The 11,873-nt window shown below is 38.4% G+C and overlaps 1 protein-coding gene across 1 annotated transcript; it reads left to right on the top strand.

The window, feature by feature from the left end:
• The first annotated feature begins 415 nt into the window (after positions 1-415).
• On the top strand, positions 416-8,634 carry LOC117533618 (potassium voltage-gated channel subfamily G member 4-like). The gene is made up of 3 exons (XM_034197469.1): positions 416-809; positions 2,753-3,595; positions 5,589-8,634. Exons 2-3 carry the CDS (start codon positions 2,837-2,839, stop codon positions 6,432-6,434), a joined length of 1,605 nt encoding a protein of 534 aa, XP_034053360.1. The 5' UTR covers positions 416-809; positions 2,753-2,836; the 3' UTR covers positions 6,435-8,634.
• Positions 8,635-11,873: the final 3,239 nt, after the last annotated feature.

The raw sequence follows: 11,873 nt of genomic DNA, 5'->3' as shown, positions 1-11,873 counted from the left end.
TTTTGATGCTAATACTTTTGTACTTTCACTTGAGTAATGTCTTGAATAAAGGACTTGTACAGAGTATCCCTGCACTCTGAAATGTCTACTTTTACCTAAGTAGAACATTTGAGTATATCTTCCATCTCTGGTAATAGCCTAATCTAACTCCCATACTCTGAGTTGAATCACCTTAACATTGTTTTTTACAGTGTAGAAGAAGAGAGAGCTGGAGATAGCAGGGAGGTGGAGGGAGGGGAGGCGGGTGAAAGAGGGGGGGGAGGAGGAAGCGGAGGAGGAGGAGGAGGAGGAGGAGGAGGAGGAGGAGGAGGAGGAGGAGGAGGAGGAGGAGGAGGAGGAGGAGGAGGAGGAGGAGGAGGAGGAGGAGGAGGAGGAGGAGGAGGAGGAGGAGGAGGGTCCTGCTGTCAAACAGAGATGAGAATACAGCGGCTGGTTTAGGGAGGCCACCGCCGTTAGATAATCGCATTTACTCTCTCCTCGCGAACGGCGGTGACCAATGGAAGCGGAGCGATGATCTGTGGACAGGCAAATCATTTTAATGTAATTTAATCCAACTCCGGAGCTGAGGCGACGTGTACACACCGGGGAAGCTACACAGACACACGGCAAGCCTACAAACTTCAGAGCGGATCTATAAACTGTAATAATACTTCTTCTGCTGAGCGGAGGTCTGATTTGATCTACAGTTAGAGCAAATATACAACAAGTATGTCTTAATTAACGAGGAGCCTCTTTGGTACAGTGTAACAGATGAAAACATGCATGGAACAAATAACAGAGACTGAGGCAGAACACCTGCGCACTGTAAGGTGAGTGAATACTATCGTTTTATTTTGAATGCTATATTAGAAGCCAGAAAATAATACTGTTTTGTTTACAGTGTAACTTTAGCACGCGATTAGTTAAATAACAGGTGTCCCCCAAAATGACCTGCAGCTAACTTGTGTTTCTAATTAATTCAAACATCAGAGTAAAGACTTTACTCTGCTTTCCAGTGGTAGCCTACATGTTTTTCCATTGGATTTCATCCTGACCAAAAGTGGTGTTTATCATGATTCGTGAAGATTTTTCGCTTTGGCTTTTTACAATTGTGTATTAATGTTGAGGATAGGGTTGTTGATGTTGGTTGGACAAAACAAAGTCGTCACATTGGCTTTGTCTAACACTATTTCTCACTAAATGCAAACCTAACAATCAATCGATAAATGGGGAAAATAATTATTCCATAAAAAAAATACAATAAGTTATTATTCCAAAATACACACATTTATTTGGCAATGGAATTGGAGTTAAAGTGAAATACTCAACTTCAAAATTATACTCATGTACTTAGTGAACTTGGTTTGTCTCAACAACTTGACAGTCAGCGTTGCATTATAAAGCTTTCAGGGGCAACCTAACCAGGCATTACAGTTGATGATGTAGACTAAATATAGCTCCGTCAAATGTGCAAAATGTTTGATAGTGCACTTGTAATAGCATTTCGCTTAGGATTCTTTCTTATCAACACAAGTTGCAGCATACAAGCTTCAAAAACATTTCAGCAAAAAAAATCCAGCCATGTAGATTGCATATTTATTAGTCAAGGTTTCATACAACCATTCCTGAGATGACTGCCTCAATGCCAATACAAAGGTTACAATGGCATTTATTTTGTGGCTCTAAAAGCATTGGAAAATAACATTTGAAACAGCAACATCTCTCTCTGGGCTTTCAATTCCTAACGTCCATGCAGGAGAGCTGGAAACTACAATACTGTTATTGTGTATAGTATGTGCATTTCGTTTTGCTGACAGTATCTTTAAATTATATTTTAAATATAGAAACACTGGAACTCACAATCACAATCATCCATTTCTAGAATCAGAATAATTGTATTTAACTCCATAATTATCCACAGAAAATGCTTTAAACAGTAATCAATGGAATATCTCTTTGGTAGAAATTAGTTCCAATGAAAACTGTTAACAGTAAGGTCAAACCAAAACCAAAGCCACCTGCATAGCTAAATACCACTATAGGGTCAGTTAGACATAATGGTTTTGCATCCAAGCAGATGTGTATAACCATTAAAAATACTGTTAAAACTGTAGTCAAATGAGCTACATTTTTGTAGGCCTTGTCGTCGTCGACATAAGGAATGGTGGCCTCTCCGGCTTTTTTACACCACTTTTCACACCGAGCTTGAGAGATTTTGTAATGTCACTCAGCAGCCATGTAAGGGTTGCCATGAATCAAGGCATGCATTGGTGTGAAGACAACAGGAAAGGGTGTCAGGGCTAAAAGTGGAGTGCTGTGATGTTTTTTTTAACAGCATTTCTTTTCGCTTTTTCCTAACCCACATTACTGAAATATTAGAAGAGCACTTTTTTGTTCTTATTTAATGAGCTAATTAATACATTATTCAATCAACAGAATTCCCCTACCTGTGTAAAACTGATAAGATCAATCCGTTGTCCTGGTTTAGCGAGAGGAAACGTATGGGTCAAATGCCGTTTGCATGGTGGTCTGGGGGATCAACAGCTATATAAAGTTAATGTCATCTGCATATTGATGAAAGTCAATGAATGATGGCCCAGATTGGAAACATACTGAAAAGCAGGAGACCAAGGACATAACCTTGCGTTCCTCCATAAATAAAATGTTAGTTTGAGGCTTTGAAAAAAGTTTGTTATTTCATTAAAATAAATATCCATAAGGACTTGATATAAGAACAAATTACTTTGTATTTAACTTTTCTTCTTTTTTACAGCTTCTCAGTGGATCATCCTTCTAACCATCCGTGAACTGGAGATACAAATACTTGCTCCATCCCGTCACACATCCTGAAGCCAACATGCCTATAATCAGCAATGCCAACCACGACTTTAGCACTTTCTCCATTAGCAGCGATGATAGCAGCCTCGACCGCTTTTTTACTGAGATCCCAGAGACTGAAACTATCAAGGGTGTTTACTTCCAGCGAGCCCAGCTGCTTCGTGACCCCAAAGCTTCGTATGTGGTCGACCACACCCTGCAGGTTCTTATCAATGTGGGAGGAAATCGCTACACATTTCCCTGGAGCACCTTGGAGCAGTTCCCACAAAGTCGTCTTGGACGTCTGCGGTCATGTACCACCCCGGAGGACATTGCACGACTCTGCGACGACTATGACGAGACGTGCCAAGAGTACTTCTTTGACCGAAACCCATCAGCCTTCAGGGTCATCCTCAACTTCCTTGCGGCAGGGAAACTCCGTTTGCTTCGAGAACTGTGTGCAGTGTCCCTCCATGATGAGCTTGACTACTGGGGTGTGGACCCAGGCCATATGGAGCGTTGTTGCCGTCGCCGCATGATTACCCGTGTGGAGGAGGTGGTCGAGCGAGAGCGCAAGGAAGAGGAGTGGAGGCAGAAGAGGGTGATGCTGAAGAAAAGCGCTACAGAGGTACAAAAGGGCCATCACAAACTGACCTGGATACTGCGAGAAGTGGTGGAAAACCCTCAGTCGGGGTTGGCTGGGAAGATATTCGCCTGCCTCTCTGTCGTCATGGTGCTGGTCACTGTCATCAGTCTGTGCATCAGCACCATGCCAGACCTCAGAGATGAAGAGTCCAGGGTGCGTATTAAATCTATTAAAACCACAGAGTGAGAACTATTAGATGTTTTGTGTCAATGAAATGTACTACTCAGCCCTGGTTACTTATCAGCACATCACAACAAAAATAATCATCTAGTGTTACTAATGTTATCACTAATCACACTAATGGTGCAAACTATATAATTAAGTATTGCTAGCCTAATGCATGACTTACAAATAAATTCTTGTCGCTCACTTTGATCCAATGAACCAAAACACAGTCTGTGAGGATTATTGTCTTAAGAAATGTTTGATCCAACCTTAAAGCTGCACTCATGAATAATTATATCTCAATAATGGATCGGATTACTGAGTTATACTTGTAAGAATGAACTCTGCAGACCCTCAGCGTGTGTATTAATATATTTCAGTGGCTTTAAGCTCATTGTTTTTCTGTCCGGCTTTACTGTTTTCATTCACTCTAACCAGTTCATCAGCAGCATTTTTAATATTTTGTATTTTTAGCTTAATACAAAAACTGATAAGCACCTACAACAGACATTGATAGAATGTTTAGGAGGAACATTTAACACAATTGTCATAAGATCTTTATTAGGCTGTAATATGTTAATGTTATTTTTACTGGAGGCCAACAAAATTATAATTAATGCCCATTTGAAACATGTTGTTGCATTTTTGAATAGTCACCCAAGTAATAATAAAATACAATTTAATATTCTAAAATTTAATTTGTACTTAAAAATATATATAAATGTATGAAATAGTTTGATTAATGGGAGACAGTTTTAATAGAAAAAATACAGGCACGATTGATAATCAAAGTAAGGGATTTTTGTAAACCTTAAGCGTGGAGCGAAGAGTTGTTGAGAAATGTCTTTTGCCAATGTGACTGTTAAATCACAGATTTCTGATTTGTGTTTGAGTCAACAGAAGCACACAGGCTGTAGCATTGATTGTATAACTAACTCTCATTCTGAAGAGACTGAATTAGCTATTTGATTAAGCTGGAGACGGTAGATTGATTTCTCCCTGATGAGGCCTACAATCAATCACGCAAATCAAGACTCAGACAAATTAAATAATGTTTTGTTCAAGCTGAAACTTGCTTTTTATACATAGTGAATTGATGATAGTTGGAATAAACAATCATCTGGGGTTGTGTTTCTAAGCCAAGATTCCTTTTAATTTCTGGAAAGCAGTGTTGTTTTTACATTGGAGCCTGGCAGACACCTTCAATGTGAGCCATTTGTTTAAACTTGCTTTAGACAATTTGCTTGACAGGTGGTGATAAAAATGACGTAGAGCTGAATGTGTACTTGTCAAAGAAGAAAGATGTTGTGAAGGTTGTGGTCATTTATATAACAATGGCCCCTTGACGTCAATAAGAACTAGACAAGCAGCAACTGCAATATCAGATGTGCTTGAAAAGATACGAGCTTAGAGCTTCGAGGCCTGATATGCCTAATGACATTTGCTATTGCTAGGCTCTTATTTATCTTTTTCTTAATATAACTTTCTTCACAAATAATTAACGCTGTTTTTGAGTTGTATACCATTTGCGAAAGAACTCTTGATTAAAACTATTGAATGAAATGCTACCCTTCATGTTTCTCTTGTCAGGAAATAGAAAGAGGCTCATTATTTGCACTCAAAAAACTATAGATCAAGTCATTGATACAAGCATTCCTCATTAGAAAGTCTTGTTTTCTTGTTCCCTGCTATCTTTCAGTCTGCTTCCAAAGTCTCACTGAAATTATCAATAGATTTTTTTCTCCCACTCAAACGATGGCTAAAAAGTTGGATCAAAAGTAAAACTAAAAGTTACAATTTTAAAGACTATTTTCAAGGGACAAAAACCTGGGCAATTAAAGGTGTTTAACGCTCTTTTCATCAGCAGTCTATTTTACCGTAACGTAAAAAGTAAATAGATTTGACTTGATGTGTGACTTTGGTGGTGACCCTTTTATGTTTCCCAGTGTCTTCTTGTCAAAGTTCGTCTCTGTGTCTGCAGGGCGAGTGCTCCCAGAAGTGTCAGAGCATGTTTGTGGTGGAGTCCATCTGTGTGGCGTGGTTCACTTTGGAGTTTGTGATTCGATTCTCCAATGCTCAGAGCAAGCTAAACTTCATTCGTGGACCCCTAAACATCATCGATGCCATTGCCATCCTGCCCTACTATGTCTCCCTGGTTGTTGATCTCAGAGATGTGTCTGAGGAGGATGTCATCATGGGTGCAGGTAGCAGAGGTTACCTGGACAAACTGAGTCTGATCCTGCGCCTGCTGCGGGCGCTGAGGATCCTGTACGTGATGCGGCTGGCTCGCCACTCTTTGGGCCTGCAGACATTAGGACTAACCATGCAGCGCAGCATTAGGGAATTCAGCCTGCTGCTGCTGTTTGTCTGCGTGGCCGTGACCCTGTTCTCACCTCTGGTTCATCTAGCAGAGAGTGAGCTGGCGCCATTTGCTGCCACGTACCCTCAACATAGCTTCAGCAGCATACCGGCCTCCTACTGGTGGGCCATCATCTCTATGACCACGGTGGGGTACGGCGACATGGTGCCACGCAGCATCCCTGGACAGATAGTCGCACTCACAAGCATCCTGAGCGGCATCCTTATCATGGCGTTCCCTGCCACCTCCATCTTCCACACCTTCTCCCGCTCATATCAGGAGCTGAAGCAGGAGTACGAGCGGCTGTGGAAAGAGGAGAGAGGCGAGGAAATAGCTGCTGAGACAGAGGAGAGTTTGGCCAAAATGGAGTTGGCACCAGATGAGTTTACGTCTATGTTGAAGGAGGAAAATGACGGAGGGATGTTAAGTAGGAGTCACCAATCCACACTTCCAGCAACAGCTTTTTAGTTTGACCAGGAAGAGAGCAATCAGACTCTTTCATTCGGTAATTATGTGTTAGAAATGGTGACACTTGACAACCTACTCTATAAGCACATTTAGACTCTAAAGGACTGTTATATTGTGGGCAGTGTATTACACTTCTTGTCTGTTCCTATTCATGATTCATGCTTTAATACTTGGCGCTTCAAACAAACTATCTAGTACTTAAGTAGTAAGGTTATTATGCATTATTTTATAGCAGCAAATACCATACATAAACACTTTACCATAGCTTTCTGTGTATGCAAATATAGGCTTTTATCTTACGTCAACTATCGTGCACATTTAAAAAATATATATTTATATATATATATATATATATATGCACTCGTGCACTCATGCTGTTTAACCATACACTGACACAAGGCTTTTTCACTTAGCTTTAGCGGTCAGTCATTAGAAGATGTTATACTATCCCTTTAAAAAATAATTGGAGCTTTGTTACAATCGTATTCAGGACGCTTGTTAGCTTAACCTGCTAACCTTAGCACTAATTCCTACTTGATGTTAGTTTTCATTCACGTTATTTAAAAAAAGAAAATGAGAGGTTCTAGCTAGCAATACTCATCTGGTCCAATTGTGGTGGCGGAAAATTAACAGAATGATAAAACTAACAACAATAACTCCTTTAATTGTACCAGGGTGGCATATAAACGAATGGCTACTTCATTCAGATATTATTGCAGATTACTGCTGGTAACCTTAGTGTTAATACAATCGTGAAACAAACTGTGGTTAGCTGGCTAAAACCTTTATAGTTTCTGTCATCGCCTGTAATAAGGAAACAAGCACATTGAACTGTAAATGCTGATATGAAAGGGAATCTATTGCTTTGCTTAATTTGTTTATTAGGTAACAATTAAGCTGGCGAAGACAACATGTTAAATTGTCTTCTGCTGCACATTCCTTCATAATATAGCTTAAGGTTAATTAATTGTGCATATTTTCTGGGATTTTTTAATTCAACAGTCACTTTTTTCAAATCCAATAGAAGCAGAGATGAGAGACAGCTAAATACACTTCATCCAGCTAATAACCTCATAGCTTGCACGTTTTGTTTTTATTTTTTATTTTTATGATCACACTTTTTACCAACTCTAATTCAGGTGTTGGAAGGTCCTTAAAGGCACTATCAAGCTGTATTATTAAGGGACAATGATTTCAATACAAACAACTAATCGTGACCAAAATCTTCACTGTGATAGATAACACAGCACAAGTGTCATGTTTTTGTCAGTAGATATCAATTTGCTGCCTGAAAGTAGTATTACAATATTCTTAAATACTGTGGAATATGATGGGAAGCAATGTTTAAGACTTGTATATATTGGACGTTTAATGTAGAGATTCTTGTCTCTTGCCTCGCTGTTTGTCTAACTTCCAGACACTTTTAAAATCTCAATAAACTCTTATGCTTTTGTTTTAACTGCCTGAGAGTATGAATGGTGTGTTCACTCTTCATCAAAGTTATGTAAGCTGTATTTGACAAAGAAACCATACTGTAACTCCTTGTAGCACCAGTTAACTTTGGAAAAATAGCTATTACCTTTTGATAAGGACCGATCATCTTTAGATCAAAATACATGGTTGGAAAGAAAGTGTAACGTTAATCTTGAAGTTAGCCGGTAGTGAATGAAACAATTAGTCATCTAATTACTAACAAAGAATTATTAACAGAGCACTTATATACTAATAAAGGACTGGCTTATCTAAAGCCAGTTGAGTAGCACTTGAAATGTTTTGGCTCTATGAAACCTGATGTACTTATATGATTCTGTTTTCTTCAAGTTTGTATCTTCTTGGTCGAATGCACTTATTGTAAGTCGCTTTGGATAAAAGTGTCAGCTAAATGCAATGTAATCTGAAGGAGAATTCCACAAAATCTATCCATCCCTATATTCTCTGCTCATTATAGTGTGACTTGTAAATCAAAATGTATGTTTAAATTCAGTGTAAAGCTAATGTTTCTAAGAAGTTGGATATCTACTTTGTTTACATCCATGTTTATTAGCTTGCAGACTTCTTCTTTGTCGTTGTTGGTACATTGCTGCTTATCTTGGCATCTAACCAACACCTGATCAGTGGAATGGTGTGAAAGCGATTGGCAGGAATGTCTGTCATATCATGTACCCACTCTTAAAAATACAGCTCCAACTCAACAAAAAAACCACCCAGAAATGTATTGCATGCATGTTAGGATAATGTAGTTTGTTTTTCAGATATCAATTCTGCTTTACAATTTAAAGAGTTAAGGGGCTGTGCAGTGATGGAGGAGATATTTATATATATTTTATTTTTTTGTCCTGTGAGAACCACTCCAGGGTTTCCATAAAAATTACTTTGTGATAATGCATTTTCCAGCTGATCCAAAAGGCTTTTAAAATAGTTAAATAGTATGTCAATACTTTCTCTCTGACACCAGTTATTATTCTGTACTTGCATTCAACTGATTTGGCAATTAAATCCAACATTTAGCATTTTCGTTCCTCACAGAATTATTATTTAAATGAATGCTAAACAAAACATTTCTTCGGTTTGTGTGCACATTTTGTCCACTGATGCATTTGAAAAGGAGCAAACTCTCCTCTGCACGCTGACATCTGTTGTTAGTGTTTGGAGAGACAGATGGAGCGTTTTTGAAGAGCCTCTTTCAGTCTCTACAGAACTTCTTCAAACACTGCTGCTGGCACGATTACGTCCACTCAAACCACAAACAATGGGGACATTGAAAAGTCCCCAACAGTCACTTTTTCTTATCTGCCACCGTCCTCTTCCTTCTCCTCAAACCTGCACCACATTTATTTTATTGAACACATCAATAATTATAATGCTACGGAGCCCCTAAAGGGACATGTGAAAAAAAACAAAAAACAGAGAGAGAAAAAAAAAAGTCAGGATAACGAGTTAGTATCTCGTGCGCACGAGAACGTTTCTCGTGCGCACGAGATAACGAGTTAGTATCTCGTGCGCACGACAACGTTTCTCGTGCGCACGAGATACTAACTCGTTATCCTGACTTTTTTTTTTTTACTAACTCGTGCGCACTTTTTTTGTTGAGAAAGTTACCGGTGCGCCAAGGAGGAAGTGAAGCGCACAGGAGACAACCATTTCATTGCAGACTGTTATGTTTACGTGGGGAATGACAGTGCATACATTATTTGAGATATATATCGTACTTAGACGGCTAGTGACGGGCGGCCCACTTTGGTACCGGCCCAATGGGATTCGTCCCGAACGTCCCGATGGCCAGTCCGCCACTGGCTCTGTGGGTGTGTGTGTGTGTGTGTGTGTTCTGAGTGTTTGTTTCCCTATAAAACAGCTGCGGGCAGCAGGTACTCTGAGAGTCACGGACATTAATTCATAGATCAAAGCAGACTGGTTTACAGACTCGCCAGTGTTTTGCCAATCCGGTGCTTAAACCAATAGCTCTACACCCCTGGCCGAAATGTCCATAAAATTAAGTCTGACTTCAAAATATATCTCAAATAATGTATGGTGTCATTTCCCCACGTAAACATAACAGTCTGCAATTAAATGGGTTGTCTCGTGTTCCACTTCCTCCTTGGTGCATCGGTACGTTTCTTAAAAAAAAATAAAGTCAGGAAAACGGATTTGTGTCTCGTGCGCACGAGAAACAAATCCGTTTTCCTGACTTTATTTTTTTTCTCTCTCTCTTTTTTTTTTTTTTTCCATGTCCCTTTAGGGGCTCCACTTCTCCAACATATGTGTAAGACAGAAATTACATTATTGATTTGCATGTGACCTATATATGAAGTATTTCCATGCTATGCTACTTAAATATTTTCCTTCACTACGAAGGAATAACTTTACTTTGCAGATTCTGATTATTAATACAAATGTAATCAGCATATATGATGCATTATTATGAATAAGGATAAGCATTCACTTTATCATTATCAATGCATACTTAAACTGCCATCATCATTCAAGGTATTTGATATTTCCATAATATATTACTATGACCAAATATTTCATTCTCACCTTATCTGCACTTTGTTTTTGGTGCTAAACATCAAATGGTGGCACGCTAACATGCTAAACTAACTTGTGCTAAACCTCTGCATTGTCATTGTGAGCAACTGAGCATGTTAGCTTGCTAACGTTAGCATTTAGCTCAAACCTCCCCTCTGTAAAGCCCATCAAAGCTAATTAATACAGCTAAAAGACCAACAAATGTATTGCTGAAAGCTTTACAAAATCGATACTGGTGTGCACATTTATAATTTACATCAAATATTGTTAGACAATCAACTAGTTGATATTATCATTGTAAGATTGTTTTAAAGAAATCTTTTTTTAAATGACAGAAATCAGCTGTCTAAATACTGTTGTTTTTCTGCCTCAACAGGTTTTCTTCTGGAACTCAACACAGAACTTGACTTACATTCAACATTTACATAACATTTATTTGCATGGCAACCAAAACACAGAGCCTGATTCCCAGTAGTGGAAGAAGAAGTGATCAGACTTTTTACTGAAGTAAATATCACAGTGTAGAGATACACAAGTAAAGCTTTGCATGATTCAATACCTTATCTTATATTCTTGGATTAAAACAAGTGATGTGTTAATGTGTTCATCACTTTAATGAGCAGCGGGTAAAGGTGGAGCGCACTTGAGTTAACAAAAATACTCCTGGGAAGTTTAATCGATAATGCATAGTCATATATTTGTTGATTACTTTTTTATCAATAATCCAAATCTAGGTATTAAATGTATGTAGTAGTGTTACTTAGTTAACAGTGGTGTAAAGTAACTCCACTGCATATGTTAAATAACTTTCAACACAGAAGCTGCAGTGTTTGTTCCCTCCTTTGAAACAATATACAGTATATAGCTATGTTGCATGAATATAAAACAGCTTTAGTGAGCAGAGTGAAGGTTACTCTGTGTCTCGCTTTAAACCAATGGCCTCCAAAATAAAGACAGCATAACATCTAACATTAAATACAAAAATAATATTTTATTCTAAAAGGGACAGTTACTGTGTAGCAAAAACACATTTACAATGTTTTCCAAATATTAATTTAGGACATGTCATACACACAAATGAGAACTCATAAATCTTAATATTAATTCAGTAACATGCAGTAGTAGTTGATATTGTCTTATCTTAAAAGACACTTTGGCTCACAATGTGAGTTTTATTCTTCTATTCACATGGTTTGAGATTGAAACCATGTTTAGATGGTGACTCCTCGAAAAGTGCCAATTGTTTATTTGCGAATGGCAGGTTAGGATCAATACAGAACTTCTTCAGACATGTTGTGATTCTGTAAGAAAACAATTGCATATTTTTAGAAACACAAGAAAACAAAGTGTCATTAATACAAAGCAGCCTAAAACCTGCATCAGTATAATAGGGTATTGTTTGTTTTTAAAATA

This window comes from Gymnodraco acuticeps, unplaced genomic scaffold, assembly GCF_902827175.1.
Source record: "Gymnodraco acuticeps unplaced genomic scaffold, fGymAcu1.1, whole genome shotgun sequence".
In the NCBI taxonomy this organism is placed as follows: Eukaryota; Metazoa; Chordata; class Actinopteri; order Perciformes; family Bathydraconidae; genus Gymnodraco; species Gymnodraco acuticeps.
This window is presented reverse-complemented; position numbering and strand designations above follow the sequence as displayed.

Coding starts and splice junctions, on each gene's coding strand:
- LOC117533618 (XM_034197469.1), top strand. CDS start 2,837: ATGCCTATAATCAGCAATGCCAACCACGACTTTAGCACTTTCTCCATT. Junction 3,596..5,588: donor TCAGAGATGAAGAGTCCAGG/GTGCGTATTAAA, acceptor CTGTGTCTGCAG/GGCGAGTGCTCCCAGAAGTG.